The sequence below is a fragment of the Staurois parvus genome, unplaced genomic scaffold, assembly GCF_062004578.1.
Source record: "Staurois parvus isolate SC_StPar_1 unplaced genomic scaffold, SC_StPar_1.0 ptg000086l, whole genome shotgun sequence".
In the NCBI taxonomy this organism is placed as follows: Eukaryota; Metazoa; Chordata; class Amphibia; order Anura; family Ranidae; genus Staurois; species Staurois parvus.
The window spans coordinates 231727-249333 of record NW_028317882.1 but is presented as its reverse complement, the minus strand read 5'-3'; the positions used below and the strand labels follow the sequence as shown (position 1 = coordinate 249333).

General features: G+C 41.9%; 1 protein-coding gene across 1 annotated transcript in view; it reads right to left on the bottom strand.

Annotated features, from left to right (window-relative positions):
- DNAH6 (dynein axonemal heavy chain 6) overlaps positions 1-17607 on the bottom strand; it is a gene marked incomplete at its 5' end in the record, with an annotated part of 237814 nt that overhangs the window by 10030 nt on the left and 210177 nt on the right. Inside the window, 4 exons of the mRNA XM_089670117.1 lie at positions 3224-3375; positions 13037-13109; positions 13223-13408; positions 15438-15565. Of these exons, the coding sequence (XP_089526243.1) occupies positions 3224-3375; positions 13037-13109; positions 13223-13408; positions 15438-15565 (539 nt within the window). The remainder of the gene's footprint in view (positions 1-3223; positions 3376-13036; positions 13110-13222; positions 13409-15437; positions 15566-17607) is intronic.

The following is a 17607-nucleotide window of genomic DNA, read 5'->3' as shown; positions in this document are numbered from 1 at the left end:
ATAACACTGATATTAATTACTGATCAGTTTGCTTGTTGTTTTTCTTATTTAATCCTTTTATTATAAGTTTCAATGCATTAACATACAATGTTGCTGTCATGACTTGGGGGAGATTTACTAAAACTGGAGCACTCAGAATTTGGTGCAGTTGTGCATGGTAGCCAGTCAGCTTCTAACTTCAGCTTGTTCAATTAAGCTTTGACAATAAAACCTGGAAGCTGACTGGTTACTATGCAGAGCTGCACCACATTTTGCAACATGCAGTTTTAGTAAATAATCCCCACAGTGTAGATACAGGGAGGAGGTAGAATAGCTTGCATAATCACTTACTAAACACCCTATAGCAGTTTTACTGCTACAGGGAAGCCGCCCTGTGCAGATTATACATGATTCTGCGGGTAGGGGACAAGTGTTTCCCCCTACAAGCACTCTCAGTGGCCCCCGTAAAAGTCAGTCATCAGGTTCTTGACAGCTCTTTGATTGGTGAAGGAACTGACAGGAGAGAGAACTGTGAATGTATACAACACAGATCTATCCCCTGTTAGCGGGGATGTGCTAGTTTTTAACTCCCTGCAAAGCAGGACGATAAAAACAGCACATCCCCCAGTAGAACAGTAAACAGTAAAAGCACTCCTTAACACACAGTCAACCCTTTGATCACCCCAGGTGTTAACCCCTTCCTGCCCAGTATCACTAATACATTGACAGTGATTTTTATTAGCACTTGATCACTGTATTGGTGTCACTGGAGATGTCAGTGCCAGTTAGTTAGTTCCCACCCAGAGTCAGTTAGTGTCAGAATGCTGATTCTGAGGGCTGATTGGCCCTGTGCTGATCACATGCACTCTCCAAAGAAAAAAAAAAAACCTCTCTAGCAATACACACCAAACTGAGCATGTGTATGTGACTATGGATTCAGTCTGTATCAGGTAGTCATTTCAACAAGGAGGGGCAGAGAAGAAAGGATCAAACAGCCCTTTTACACAATGCAAAGGATTAACCCCCTTAGGTTCCACAGTCAGTATAACAAGCATGCTTTACGGCATATACAGACTGATTTTACTGTTGTGGGTTTAGTAACACTTTAAGTGGTTAAGACGTGTCATATTTGCTTTGTTGTCTTTATTGCTCTCATGACAGAAAGCCAGTGCAAATCTCTCCAACAGGAACATGGGTTAGCAGAGTTGGAATGTGTGAAGTAAAGGGAAATCTCACCAACTGGAACACCAACAACAAAAAGTAACCAAACTTCTAACTGTTCTCCACTTCATAGAGATGGGCTTTAATATTTTATTATCATCTGTTTACACAAAGGAATTTGGTGTTTTATTTATATGTTTTAATTACACAGCCAAAATGTACTTGCTAGAGGCCGTAGCGCTGCAGGGAAATCACTGTGGGCAGTTTGATAGTGCCACTAAAAGGCCAGTAACTTCATACAAAATCCGTCTGAAGGAAAAGCAGTTCCTCTTGTCAACAGCAATCTAGGACAATCTCCTCTTCATTCCATAATATTTTCTGGTGTCCCTCTACATGTACAGTTACCACATACTGAAATTGTATACAAGATTTAAGGCCTTGATTGGTTGGAAAAATTGAAGATTTTAAAAATAATATACAGGAACATACATAGGCTAAGCCAAGGAAATATCTCTCCACAGCCTGTGCAGCACTAAGGGGCACACAGACATCTTTAGTCTGCTTCAATACCTATTAACGCTATCAAATGGTATGAAAAGAAAACCGTATATATATATATATATATATATATATATATATATATATATATGTTATAAAATACATTAAAAGCTGTTTTACAAGTGGTCTGACTTCAGAGATATTTTTGCAACTCCAGGGACTGTCTGTGGAAATCAATTATGAATCAGGAGACAAGGCCACAGCTTGGCACCAGTGATCATTGGAGTTCATTGCATTTACATCCCCCTAGTTCCATTTATTTTCTTTCCTTGCAAGGTCTAATGCACTGTTGTTAGAGACAAGTGTACATAACCAACACCATACAAAGTACCGTATATACTCGAGTATAAGCCAACCCGAATATAAGCCGAGGTACCTAATTTTACCACAAAAAACTGGGAAAAACTATTGACTCGAGTATAAGCCGGTGGTGTCAGTGGGGGGAGGAATAGTGCCCCATCGTTGGTGTCAGTGGGGGGAGGAATAGTGCCCCATCGTTGGTGTCAGTGGGGGGAGAAATAGTGCCCCATCGTTGGTGTCAGTGGGGGAAGGAATAGTGCCCCATCGTTGGTGTCAGTGGGGGGAGGAATAGTGTTCCATCGTTGGTGTCAGTGGGGGGAGGAATAGTGCCCCATCGTTGGTGTCAGTGGGGGGAGGAATGATACTTACCTTGCTGACCCCTGCTCCAGCCTGGGCTCGCTCGCTCCCTCCCTCTCCCATGGTACACACTTACCGGTCAGATGTCTTCCTTCTCCGGCCGCTCTCCTCCTCTTCACTCGCTCGATCTTCGCGGTGCCGCTCGGCTCCTCCTCTCCAAGCTCCACCTCCTCGCCGGTGATTGGGCGCCTGTGTGCCTCTCCTGAGCTACAGTTCCGGTGGCCAATCACCGGCGAGGATTGATCCCGGGGGTGTGTCCAGATGACAGGGACGGCATGTCATCCCGCGCACACTTGGAGACGGATAGAGGAGCGGTCCCTGCTAGACATCTGCAGACGTTAACTCAAGTATAAGCTGAGGGGGCCGTTTTTCAGCACAAAAAATGTGCTGAAAAACTCGGCCTATACTCGAGTATATACGGTATGTATTCTAGTCTATCAGATCACAAAGAGTTAAAACTGTTTGTACGTTCACAAATGTACCCAACTTTTTTTGTAATAGAGTAAAGATTAGAACTTATGACAAGTTCTTATCAGTGTCTGTGTGCTCATTGGGGAACTTTTAATACATTTCTGATGAACACAACAGCAAAGCTGGAATGGGAAATATTCACACGGGTTAATCGACAGCATAAAAGAAACTTTACAAAGGTTCTAATGCTACCCTATTAAATATTATATTAGACCTCTACTTCAAAAGGTCATTTGAACCACAAGTTCTCTTATACTGCCATGTCCCTAGCTGATAGATGACAAATACCGAAGGTGCAAATTTTCAGAATTAGTAAGCATGACCAAAGTTTCAAAATGTATGCATTTCTCTTTACTACAAAATCACGTAAGCTTACTTAGACAAAAATGATCTATACCTGTTTATCCATTGGCAGCTCTTCTCCAAACTTGATGTTTTTAATGGCCTCAATGACAGCTGCCTGGTCTCGATAAAATGGAAGAATGTTGTAATGGAAACTAAGTTCATCTATAGGCAAGTTATATTTTCGAGCATGGTTTTGAAGTGTTCCTAAAACAAAAGAAGGTCACTTAATATAGACAGTTATATTATATTATATACACAAAACTGTAATACAGTAAAACATTTTTAAAATGAACCTGTGTTTTCAGTTCTGTATTCTCTGGTCATAAAGGACTCTGCAGGAACAAGTAGCTTATTAAACATTTATGTAGGTTTATGTACATAGGAGCTTAGGTGGTCTCCAAACTCTGTCAACTTTTATTTGCATTTAGTGGCCCTGTACACTGCAGACACAACCCACATGGAAGAAAAATATATTTTAAATATATCTTAAAAATTTCCTTCTCAAATATATTGCCATATATTTGAAATGCTACAATTTTGGCCATATTCAATATATTTCAAAATATATTTGAATTAATATATATATATATATATATATATATATATATATATATATATATATATCTACTGCATGTTGAAATGCGTTTTTATTACAAAATGTATGAAAAATATTTTTAAAAATACATTTCAAATATACTGTATGCCTTTAAAAATACAAATCTACATTTTTGGAATGCATTTACAAATATATGTAAAAATATATGTTAAAATTACTTTTTTATACTTGTTTATATAATATATGGCAATATATTTGGGAAGAATATTTTTAAAATATATTTTTCTTCCATATGGGAATACTTGTGGGGTATAAACATCACTACATGCAACCTTAAAAAAGCCAACTTGAACTTTTCTAAACACAGCTCAAAGATGATGGTGCTACTTTAGTGCCCATGTACATGAACCCTTAGGCTAAATGAACATATTGTATCAGCCATAAGGAAAAAGTGTGAGGGGTGTTATGTAGCACATCTGGGTGGCATGGTGATTTTTATCTCTGAAAATTAATCATTTTCAGCACTGAGCTATTGGTGAAAATGTTATAAGCACATACATGTTTAGCACAAGCAAAATGTACATAAAGAAGGGTGCAAATTTTGCACTGATGTTTAAAGAGTACAAGGAGTGGCAATTTAATTCCAGGAATGCCCACGTTGTAGCATTATGGTGGTGAGTCACACAGCCATGCGCATGTTCTGGCAGGTTCTAACTTGCACTCACCTGGGTTGCACACCAGCTGACTCAGTCTTTACACAGTAGTAGAAGAAATAACACGTGTGTATATAAAATAAAGGGTGTTGTTGCCATCATCCCTATTTTTAAATAGAGAGAATTGTACCTTACATTTGATGTGATTTTTAAAGAAACCTTAGAGTATATATAAACCAAACAATTGTCTAAAAAGATTTGACATTTTATTTGATGCATCAACACATATTTCCCCAATAGAATATAACAATTCTTGAGAACATATTTGCTTGGAAATATTTTTAGTTATTGCATTGAATAGTTAGTGGTATAAGTGAGTGGTATTTTTGCAAGATGGAAATCAGCTTCAAAGGATACCACTAACTATTCAATGAAATAACTACAAAGATTTTCAAGCAAAAATGTTCTCAAGAATTGTTATATTCTATTGGGGAAATATGTGTTGATGCGTCAAATAAAATGTCAAATCTTTTTAAACAATTGTTTGGTTTATATATACTCTATATAGGTTGCCTTAAAAATCCCACCAAATGTAAGGCACAATTCTCTCTATTTAACACATGTGTGTGTTGCACTGTTGGTGGAAAATGAGTGACGAGAATCCGGAGCAGCAAATTAACATAAAATTTTTTGAAAATTGTCAAAATTGCGAATGAAACTAGCTCTGTTACAATAGGTTTATGGTGAACATTCCATGAAGAGTCAAATGTATCTGAATGCCATAGACGGTTTAAGGAGAGGGCGGAGAATGATCTCAAGGATGTGAGAAGTGGGCAGCCAAAAAAGCAAAAGATAGATGCAGATGTGGACAGAGTGTAAACCCTCATATGATCAGATTGACTACTGAGTGTGCAAATGATGGCAAAAGAAGTGAATGTCAGGTTTGAACAGAATTTGGGATAGAGAGAGATTTCAGCAAAGATCAAATCTTGAAAGAACATCAGAAAGAACATTGTCTTCAAGTTTCATCTGATTTCTGAAGAAGGCAGAGGAGTTTGATACCGATCCGTTCCGGAAATTAAATTGTCACACCTAGTATACTGTATATATTGGTGAAAACCTTATTTTGTGTAGCCCTCAACTTAACCCTCAACCCATGTCAACTCAACCCCTAACCTACCTCTAATCCTTAAAGTGGTTGTAAACCTGCAGTACATGCAATACAAAAGAAAGACACCCTACTAATGTGTCCACATAACAAAAACAAATTGCTGTACATTTACCTTAACAGTTTTATCCCCTGCACCTGTCTGAGCCCTCAGAATATCGTCGATCAGTGGGCGAGTCGTGACCTCACTGGACTCTCCTCCCATTTCTACACTCCCTCCAGCCTGACAGCGGGACAGCAAGAACCCCTGGTGGCTGGCCACTCCCCCTCATGTGTACCGACCAATCTGATCTTATGGAAGGCACCACCTGATTTCAGCATGGCCAATAATGCTGAATGCTGAGGTACGGAGCAGCCAATCGTGGGTAAGCCAGAGGAGGTAAAGGGAGTGATTTGTGGATGGAATGCAGGACATACGGCCCTTTCTCTCCTGCTTGTGCATCAGAGAATTATGTAATCTGTAAGTCACAGGAGAGGGGGGGGTGACACCATTTTTTGTCATGTGTCGCTTTTTAAACCTGCTAGAAAGTGGAGAGGATTTGACAATGCTGGATTCACTTTTCCTTGCAACACTGGGGACAGATGGCTTGTGATGCTTAACTGTACCAGGTAAACTGTTTAGTTTATTTTTTATTTTTCAGGCTTACAACCACTTTAAATTTAGTTTCAACCCCTAACCTCTAATGCTAACCCTTTTTACTTGAAGTATATCTACACCCAGTAACATAAACTTGATTTATTGCAGCTTTCCAATGTATAGACGAGGTGACTGCATTAGTTTTATTTGCTTTTCACACTTTCTCTTTATTTTTACCTGATGATCTGCCAGTAGCACAGTTCATGCTATATTAACCATACAATATTTAAATTGTATGTAAAACTAAAAAACACAATTTTATATATTGCAGCTTATCACTCTATAGATGTGGTGGCTGCATACGTATCTTTTTTTCAGCTTTCCTTTATTTTCACCTAGTGATTCTGCCAATAACAGACTTCCTGTCTTAGAGTGACAATGTTCACTCATCCTTCTGTATCAGGACAACAGAAGCAGGATAGGACTACCCATATCTTCATCTCTCCTCTCATGTAGTTACTACTAGTGTAGAACGGTAGTAGTTGATGATAGTCAGCAAAGGTAGAGCACATGAAGTTAGTTTACAAGATTTCTGTAAGTATCAAAATGTTTTTTTGCTCTTACAGAACAGATACGACACAGTGCTTTTAATGGTAGATATAGGGCTTATTAACTCCTATGTGTTTGTAGGCAGGTGCAGTCTGCTTTCTCCACTGTAGGTGGCGCCCAACCAGAGCAGTATCACAGCCTGGAGATGAAGTCAGGAGAAACATGGTTTCTCTATGGTTTACTGGTTCCTGGAAGCAGTGTTCCAGTTGGCTACGCTGCATCCAGGTTACCTCTGGTGGTCATCCTGGGTCAGCAGAGCCTTTATAAGTAGGGAAGTGCATCCATATGTCAGGGAAAGTGATAGCAGCAGGAAAAGGTTCCAGACGAGTAGGGACTGGCTAGGGCCTTGCAATTCTGCAAAGAAGCCTCCTCTTTGCGACCAGCCCGGCCTGGCCGCATTCCACCCTCTGAAGACAGATACTGCCAGTGCATCTTTTTCCAGCTGCATCTCTGTATTAAACTGAACTGTGAATTCCACCCAAGTGGTGTTCTCCTGCTGGGGTTGTTTGTAGTTTGGCATTCTCTTCAATACAAGTTTCAAGTTTTACAGCAACCCAACTGTGTCATTACTGCCTCTGCACCATGCTGCAACTACCCACATTAGAAAATGCATATTTATTTTACTCAAAGTACTTAATGAGTTTTTAGTGAATTTGTGATTTGTTAAGATACACAATAAATTCTGCTTGGATAATTTTTTATGAATTATAGTCTCTAATCAGCTGTCATTTGTGTGATTACACATTTTACTGCCTGAAATCTAGCAGTAGTTTTATATGAAAAAATATGGTAATAACCAATGACAGAATTGGGTAATGGTAATTTTCTATGGATATTCCTCATTGTCAACTACTGTACAAACTGATTAGTGTATCAGTTTAGCAGAGTATAACTAATAATGTAAATATAAACTAATATGTAAATTTGTATTCTTTAACATATTATTATAATATGATTGACAATTAAGGACCAATTAGAAGAGTCAGGTGTATTGGTATTTTCTATAAAAACAGTGTGTGTGTGTACAGTGAAAATGTGTCATAAAGTGCATGTACATATATAACTCACTTGTGTATATAAAACACACGCGTGTAGGCATACCCTGATTACCAGGTTCCTTGGTATTTTAGTTGTTTGACCATTCTTCCAGAAGTGCATTTATGAGGTCAGTGACTGATGTCTGATGAGAAGGCCTGGCTCGCAGTCTCCGCTCTAATTCATCCCAAAGGTGTTCTATTGGGTTGAGGTCAGGACTCTGTGCAGGCCAGTCAAGTTCCTCCACCCTAAACTCCCTCATCAGGAATAGGAAGGGGCCATCCCCAACCTGTTCCCACAAGGTTGAGAGCATGAAATTGTCCAAAATTTCTTTGTATGCTGACTCTTTAAGAGTTCCCTTAACTGTAATTAAGGAGCCAAGCCCAACTCCTGAAAAACAACCTCACACCATAATCCCCCCTCCACCAAATTTTACACTTGGCACCAGGGGCGGACTGACAACTCATGGGGCCCCTGGGCAATAGGGGATCATGGGGCCCCTGTGTCCTTGCGCAAACTCAAAAAAGCCTATGAAAAAGGTACCAGGGGCATCTCATGGGGCCCACTACTGACCCCGGGCCCTCGGGCAGTGCCCGAGTTTCCAAATGGTCATTCCGCCCCTGCTTGGCACAATGCAGTCAGGCAAGAACTGTTCTCATGCCAACCACCAAACCCAGACACATCCATCAAATTGCCAGACAGAGAAGCATGATTCATCACTCCAGAAAACACATCTCCACTGCTCTAGAGTCCAGTGGTGGCATACTATACACCACTGCATCCAACGCTTTGCATTGCACTTGGTGATGCAAGGCTTGGATGCAGCTGCTTGGCCATGGAAACCCATTCCATGAAGCATCACTACGCACTGTAGTTGTGCTAATCTGAAGGCCACACAAATTTTGGAGGTCTTTAGCTATTGACTCTGCAGACAGTTGTCAACTTCTGTGCACTGTGCGCTTCAGCATGCACTGACCCCGCTCTGTCATTTTACATTGCCTACCACTTCGTGGCTGAGTTGCTGTTGTTCCCAGTTACTTCCACTTTGTTATAAAACCAATAACAGTTGACTGTGGAATGTTTAGTAGCAAGGAAATTTCACGGATGGACTTATTCCACAGGTGGCAACCTATCACCACGCATGAATTCACTGAGCTCCTGTGAGCGAACTATTCTTTCATAAATGTTTGCAGAAGCAGTCTGCATGCCTAGGTGCTTGATTTTATACACCTGTGGCCATGGAGGTGATTGGACCACCTGCATCTAATGATTTGGAGGGGTGTTCCAATACTTTTGGCAATATAGTGTATATCAGCATTTCTCAACCAGGGTGACCAGGCACCCTGGGGTGCCTTGAGGTTTCTTCAGGGTGCCTTGGAAAAATGTCCAAAAATTGCCCAAAACTTGTATACAAGCCAGTGGGTGGAACAAGCCTGTCTTTTTAGTTATGCAAAGCCACATGTTTTCATTACGGGCGCACAGGCAGCATTACGACCTTCTAGCCACAGGCGTCCTGACAGCCAATAACATCATCAGTTGATAAGGAGGTTGTCAGCCGCCTGCACAGCATCCTAGTTTGATTATCCCCTGCCTCTCTCTGTCAGTGCTGGGGTCAAATTAGCTCAGTGATGGAGAAAAACTGAGGCAAAAGAGAAACATTGGAATATTAGTCAGTATTAGTGTGCAGAAGTGTATTTGCTTTGAAAGAATAAATCGCCTCTAATGTTGAGTGTCCTACATGTGTGGATGTTGCTGCGTTATATAAAACTATTAGAATAGTTTTTCACATTTTAGAATGGGGTGCCTCAAGACTCTCCATAATTTTAAAGGGTGCCTCGGGACTGTCCATAATTTTAAAGGGTGCCTAGACTGAAAAAAGGTTGAGAAACACTGGTGTATATAACACATACAGGCTAAGCACAGTCTTAGAACGCCAGGTGCCTTAGCATTTTTTCAAATTAAATAGAATGTGTCATAAGGTGCATGTGCATATGTAACTCACTTATGTGTATATATAACATACCCATATAATCACCAACAATACAATATTAACATGATCAACACATAAATAGAAAACATCTTTTTGTGCAAAGTCCAAAATTTTAATTAATCTTCTTTCCTCATATATACCATCACTATATACTTCAAAAGTTCTTCAAGGAATCAAGTGTTTTTATCTAACTAATTTTGTCCTCTGTGAAAAATCACTTAAATCACCATCAAGTTGTGTGTCCACCACCAATTGTGCTAGCTTCAACTCACTAGAATGTATTGCTGGTAAAATTATAAACCAGCCACCAAGCGTTCCCCTCTGGGGGTTATCCTTATGAAACGTCAGATCACCGACTTTTTTCGAAGCTCCAGAATCACTGAAATTTCATATATGCCAAGGAGAAAGGAGGAAGAGAGCTCACATAGTGTAAAAACTTTAAAACTATTTTATTAAAATAACATAAAAACCACTCAAATTTTTCAGCGCCATCACCGACACTAGTATAAACAACTTAGGCTTGTATTGGGATCTCACTCGGGTTATCTCAGTCTGCCATAAGCGTTCCCGATGTGCGCAATGATGTCACATCCAATGATGAAATGCGTTGGGCGGGGGCTTTGGACATGACGTCACTGCACACATCGGGAAGACTCTCTTCCTCCTTTCTACTTGGCATATATGAAATTTTGGTGATTTGAACATTTGAAGTATATGGTGGAAAGAAGATTTTTAATTAGAATTGTGGATGTCAGGAATGGATTCACCTGCCGTGTGGGCTGCAGTACCAGGGCTGGCCAGTGGGTGCTCTCAGCAGCCAGAAGCTCACTCCTGCAATCAAGCCATCACCTGAGGCTGATTGCAGGAGGTGTATTTAAGGAATGGCCAGGCCTGCAGTCAGTGCCTTGGTGTATTGTTCCCATGAGCCCCTGTACCTGCATCCTGTCTTCTTCCTGCCTTATCCTGACTCTGCTTGATCCTGACTCTGCTTGAACTCTGCCTGCACCGACCTCAGCTACTCCTGATCAATCGTCTGCCTACTCCTTGTACCTTGTCTGCCCGTTAGCTACCGACCCGGCCCGCCTGACTACGTTGTGCTCCATATATATATACATATATATATATATATATCAGTTTAGGTTTGGGTTTGTTTCACCTTGTTGTATGTATTTGTGTTAGCTTTGGGTTTGGTTTGTTGCACTGCGTTTATGTTTGTGTTGTCCTTAATAAATTATCTTGTTTACATGCTATACCTGAAGTCTGTGTGTCCCTGTGTCGGTCCACACACCTCTGGTCATTCCCGGAGCCCTGACATTACACCAAGGCTAGTCCTGACCAGAAGTGGCTGCACAGGGAAGCCATCTTGGCTTATTGTTGTGAAGGATGCACCCTGAGGATGTTGTGTATTTGTCGCTGCTAGTCCTAGATGACAGAGATTATGCCTATCAGACTCTGAAGGAGTATGCCAGGGATCAGCTGCTAGAATGCATTTGGATCGCTCATTTCCTAGTAGATCAGGGCACGGAGTTCTCTGAGGTGCAACCATTGATTCAGGTTTTTGCAGAGTTGGCTTCATCTGGTACCCCTGAAAGCAGGGATGACTTTTTGCCGCCATTTAGTACAGACCAAGTAGAGTCACTGGTTTGGTTATTGTAGGATGATGCGGATTACTTCTTGGAGCATTATTCAGCATGTTCACAACAGGTGCTAATGGATTGTATAAATGCAGTGCAGTCTTTGGTCAGACAGGCTTTGTGTAAGCTGAGCTTTGTTCAACCAGTACTGCAGACATGGTCAGATTTGTTACATCCAGCCTCAGTCAGCTTGCAACAACCCAGTCCTGCTTCTAATCACTCCTCTGCTCAAAGCTCTCTTCCTCCAGTTCCCACAGTACCCCCCGTGACAGCCCAGTATACCCTATCTACCATATGTCAGTCCCCTGTTCCCACTCGCTGCACCTATCCTGCCTTTAACCCTGTAAAGAAGTCATCTGTAGAAGCTGCTCCCTCCGTTTACAGACCTGCATTTACTTACAGTGCTCCAGTAACTAAAACCAGGAAGAAGCGGAAATTCTTTCCAACCAGCACCATCCTGCCAGTATCCAAACTGGTCAGCCTGTGGTCTGAGAACCCGCCTTCTGTTATCCAGCCTAGTGCCCGCTGTTCAGCATGATGCCCAGATGCCTCATGACCCAGTGTACGCTACCCAGCCTGATGATCCTACCCGGCCTGATGATCCTACCCGGCCTGATGATCCTACCCGGCCTGATGACCTGATCCAGCCTGATGATCCTCCCCGGCCTGATGACCCAATCCAGCCTGATGACCCAATCCAGCCTGATGACCCGATCCAGCCTGACGCCCCGGTGCCCGCGGTCCAACCTGACGCCCCGGTGCCCGCGGTCCAACCTGACGCGCCGGTGCCCGCGGTCCAGCGTGACACCCCGGTGCCCGCGGTCCAGCCTAATGCCCCGTTGCCCGTGGCCCAGCCTGGTGCCCGCGGTCCAGCCTGACGCCCTGGTGCCCGCGGTCATGCCAGATGACTCGGTGCCCGCTGTCGAACTTGGTGACTCGGTGCCCGCTATCGAGCTTGGTGACTCAGTGCCTGCTATCGTGCCAGATGACTCGGTGCCCACTGTCGAGCTTGGTGACTCGGTGCCTGCTGTTCTGCCAGATGACTCGGTGCCCGCTGTTCTGCCAAATGACTCGGTGCCCGTGGTGCCGCTAGATGACTCAGTGCCCGTGGTTCTGCTAGATGGCTCGGTGCCCGCTGTCGTGCCAGATGGCTCGGTGCCCACTGTCGTGCAAGATGGCTCGGTGCCCGCTGTCGTGCCAAATGACTCGGTGCCCGCTGTCGTGCCAGATGACTCGGTGCCCGCTGTTGAGCTTGGTGACCCGGTGCCCGCTGTTCTGCTAGATGGCTTGGTGCCCGCTGTCGTGCCTGATGACTCGGTGCCCGCTGTCATGCCAGATGACTCGGTGCCCGCTGTCGTGCCAGATGACTCGGTGCCCGCTGTCTCGCCAGATGACTCGGTGCCCGCTGCCTCGCCTGATGGCCCCGTGCCCGCTGCCCAGCTTGATGTTCCGGTGCCCGCTGCCCAGCCTGATGTTCCGGTGCCCGCTGCCCAGCCTGATATATCATATATAGCTCAAAAGGGAGCTCTGCAATGTGGGAGTCCTTTGCAGTATGTGTAATCCGTTTCAGACAGGCCACTACCATCTAAAATAGAAATCAAAGCAGCTAATGCAATCTGAATTAGTAGATAATAGTGCATTACCTGTAAGAAATCCCTGAGGGAAAAAGAACCCTGAAATCCAGAAAGACTTTGGCTGACCCATGCGAATCCATGCCTAGAAAAAATTCATATTGCATGTATTATGTTGTGTACTTGCATGAGAGACTATTAACCGTGTGCAGATATAACATTTGATTTTGGAACAGACAGAATCTCATGCCTACTTACATCTATAAATGAGGTCCTCAGTAGCAGGTCTTTGACCCAAGATCCCAGGGGTTTTAGTGAGGGATATGCAGCATTAGCCCACAATGTGGGAACCTGATTGTTCAGGAAACTCTTGTATATTTGCTCCATTTCCTCAGACATGACCACAAAGCCAGCAATAGCTTTATTGAGGGTCTCTAGAGAATTCTGTGGGAAAAACAGAACAAATCATGTATGGAATAGCTGCATTATACTTAGCACAACATAGGTTTTACTAATGGTAAATCTTACAACAAAATACATTACCCAAGGGAATAACTATACTGATAGTCTTATAGCAAAATTCCCTCTGGCCCCTTGCCTTCATGTTAAAAGTATTCTCATTCTTCCCTTTATTAAATCAAAAACTAGTGGGAAGCAATGTATTTGCTGATTTGCAATCTTATAGACGTGCCTATACTAATGATTCAATAATCTAATCCTGATTTATTTCCCACTACAAACTGATGTATCTAGAAATGTCTATGTAAGTAGATTCCACCATGCCCCAAGCCACTGGTAGTGACATACTGAAGGTTGCTATGGCTGTATCTATAGCGGATAACGGAACTTGAGAGAATATTTCATATTTTTCCTAACTCAGTTTGGCAAAGGGTCAGTCCATCAATATCAATATTGATAAATATTCACTAAAACAGTATAAAGACTAAATAAAAATATAACACAAGTTTTTGACAAGTCCTTTATTAAAAAATCAAAAATATGTCCTCTGGTGTAGATCCATCATCAATCACGATGCCCGTTGCCACTGCCAACCCAAAAAAGTGAGGGAAAAAACCCTCAGGTCTGGATGAAGGCTCCCACCATCTGGTAGCTCCGTTGTCTGATAGCTCTTAAATAACCAGGGGGCGGGGCCATCCAGTGATGTCACTGGGAGACTCAGGCCCCTTGTGACATCACCGACATGGGGCATGCTGGGTCGGTGACGTCACAAGGGGTCTCCCCACCTACAAACAGACCCCCATAACCCTGGCGTGGGGTTCCCCTTAAAATCCATATCAGACCCAAAGGGCCTGGTACGGATTGAGGGGGGACCCCCACAACATCTTTTTCACAATTTTTTTTATTTCCGACAATGGGGTTTTTTTTATACATTTAGCTGTCAGCTGACAGCTGATTACTCATCCGTTGTTAACGACGGGGTGGCTGGCCTCCCGGCCCTCTCTTTAACAACGGCTGCACTTCTTAACGCTAAAGCTACTTAATGTAGCTTACACACTAGGCTAAACACTGCTAAATACCGGCAAAAAAACACTAAAACATTAGCCTTTTTTGTCCAGCATTTCTACAGTAGTTTTTAGCTTCTCTAGTGTGCACAAGACCTAAGTAAAGTTTGATGATACAGTGCCTTGAAAAATGTTCTCTAACAAACCTCTGAGGGCTTCACAGGACAGCTGTATTTATACTGAGATTAAATTACACACAGATGGACTCTATTTACTAATTATGTGACTTCTTAAGGCAATTGGTTCCACTAGATTTTAGTTAGGGGTATCAGAGTAAAGGGGGCTGAATACAAATGCACACCACACTTTTCAGATATTTATTTATAAAAAAGTTTGAAAACCATGTATCATTTTCCTTCCACTTCACAATTATGTGCCACTTTGTTTTGGTCTATCACATAAAATCCCAATAAAATACATTTACGTTTTTGGTTGTAACATGACAAAATGTGGAAAATTTCAAGGGATATGAATACTATTTCAAGGCACTGTAAACAGTGTCCCGTACATGTCTTGCTTCTGTTATCTGTCTGATTCAGCTTCAGTGATAGTACAACATTGTAAGTCCGGGCAACATTCTACAGAGGACTGTAAGCTCTGTGTGAAAGCAGTGATCTCTCTGTCCAGCACATCCTCCTGTAGAGACATAGCTCTGCAATTAGCACAGTTTATGCTCCCTAATAATTGCAAAGCTCTCACTCAGCAAGGAACATGTTGAACCACTGCAGAGAGACTACTGCTCTCATACAGAGCACACCGTCCTCTGCAACATGCTTTCTTAACTTAGAACTTTGTGCTGTCATTGGAGCTGAATTAGACACAAAATGAAAATAAGACCTGTACAGAACACTGTTTTCCTGCACACTTTACTTAAATTATACTATAAAAAGTGGAATTTTCAATTGGGCTTTAACACCTAAGAAAAACTATATTTCTTCAAGCAAACTTACTCTGAGTACTTTGAGAAGATTATTAAATCGATCTACTTCTTGTCCAAGTACGGTCGTCAATGAACTAACGCGTCCCTTGGAGTCCTTAGTAAACAATGTTTCTGATGAAGCTTCCGTGTCCAGTTTTTCTACAAAACATTTTCAAGTTTATTTATTAATCCCACAATTTACATTGTTTAATAAATGCAAAATATAGCTGAGTGCTGCACACTAGATGAAGATTGTCAGAAAATGATGATTCATTTACACAGAAAAATAATACACTGTCAAAATATCATTATCACTGAATATCCAAAAGCAATGAACCATGTTCTGTCTAAAACATCTTACATCTAGACTGGATTTTATTGTTTTATATTCAAAATTTGCATTGGTGTTGTTAGTACAAGCAAGAGCTTGTTTTCTGCAAATGGATGATTTTTTGGCTAGGTTTACCAAACTGGTATTATTTCCAAGTTTTTGTGCTGCAACCCTTAAAGTATAACTAAAAGGCAAAACTTTTTTTTTTTAGTTTTGGATAGAGTGTATTAGAACACCTGTCAGTTTTTTATTACTGTCTGTGTCCCTATTAAGGAGGTTCACCCTTTCTAATTTTACTGTTTACTAATATCATTGAAAGTGAAAGTAAAAGAAAATCCCAAATTTTGGGTTGTCCCCAGTAAATAGAGGGGAAATGTTCCAATTGGGACACTAGTTTTGGTGATGTGGGGGTCCCCAAGGAATTCCCTTAATTTGCACGGATTTCCTCTCACTTCCTGTTTGGCTATGGGACAGGAATTGAAGGGAAATCTCCCCAATGGGACATGGGTTATAAAGGTTTATAAGGTTTGCTTATAATTCTGCTTTAACACCTTCTGTTCTATCCATGAATATTTTCCTAGCATAAGTCCTATATAAAATTCTATATTATATATTTACATAAGCAGCCTTTGAAAACATTAAAGATAAATAGGGTGATAGCTGGGGTGTCTACCTTACAACATGAAAATTTGGGTTCTTGGCAGGCAGAATCTTCTACTTGATGTCCATTAGATGCAGCTCCTACTTGATTTTGAACAGTGCCTCTTATTTGTTTAGGTCAGGTGTGTCAAACTGGTGGCCGTCCAGCGGTTGCCAAACTAAAAGTCCCATGAGGCATTCCAAAGCTGACAGTTACAAGCATGACTCCCAAAGGCAGAGGCAAGATGGGACTTTCACAACAGCTGGAGGGCCACCAGTTTGACACCCCTGCTTTAAGCCCAATGTAGTCAGGCTGAAGTGCCAAATACTCAGTTGTGATCTGTTATGTCCAAGTCTAGTAAAATGATCTGAGATGAAAATGCCTGGAAATGGCTATATAAATTATGGTAAGCAGGTGCTGCAGCGACTGCCAACTGGGAACTTGTATCGACACAAGGTTAAGGAATACAGGGCCAACACACCAACGTTCTATTTTTAATAGTATCCAGACGTTTCTTGAAGCAATCACATCACAGCAGAGAGCAACAATGTTTTGGGGCTGTGCAGGACCTCTACTTCAGGCATTTGACAATGCCTGAAGACGGGGTCCTGTATGACCCTGAAAAGTCAATACCCTATGCTGTGGTGTAATTGTTTCAATAAACATCTGGCTGCTATTTAAAAAATCCTTGGTGTGTTGACGATATATTCCTTAACCTGTTATATCTAAGGGTACTACTAAATGCACACTGACTTAAAAAAAACACTCCTTCTAGGAGCATTTTGCGTTTTACCTGTAAAAGCAACTAATGTTATCCTATATGTCTATGCACATTAGGTTGTTTAGATCAGTGTTTCTCAACCTTTCTTCAGTCAAGGCACCCTTTAAAATTATGGACAGCCCCGAGGCACTCTTTAAAATTATGGACAGTCTTGAGGCATTCTAAAATGGGGTGCCTCAAGACTGTCTTTAATTTTAAAAGGGCACCCCATTCTAAAATGTGAAAAACTATTCTAATAGTTTTATGTAAAGCAGCAACATCCACACATGTAGGACACTTAACATTAGAGGTGATTTATTCTTCCAAGCAAATACGCTTTTGCACACTGGTACTGAGTAGTATTCCAGTGTTTCTCTTCTCTCTCAGTTTTTCTCCATAGAAATGTGACCCCAGCACTGACGGAGAGGGGCAGGGGAGGGTCAAACTAGGATGCTGTGCAGGCAGCTGAC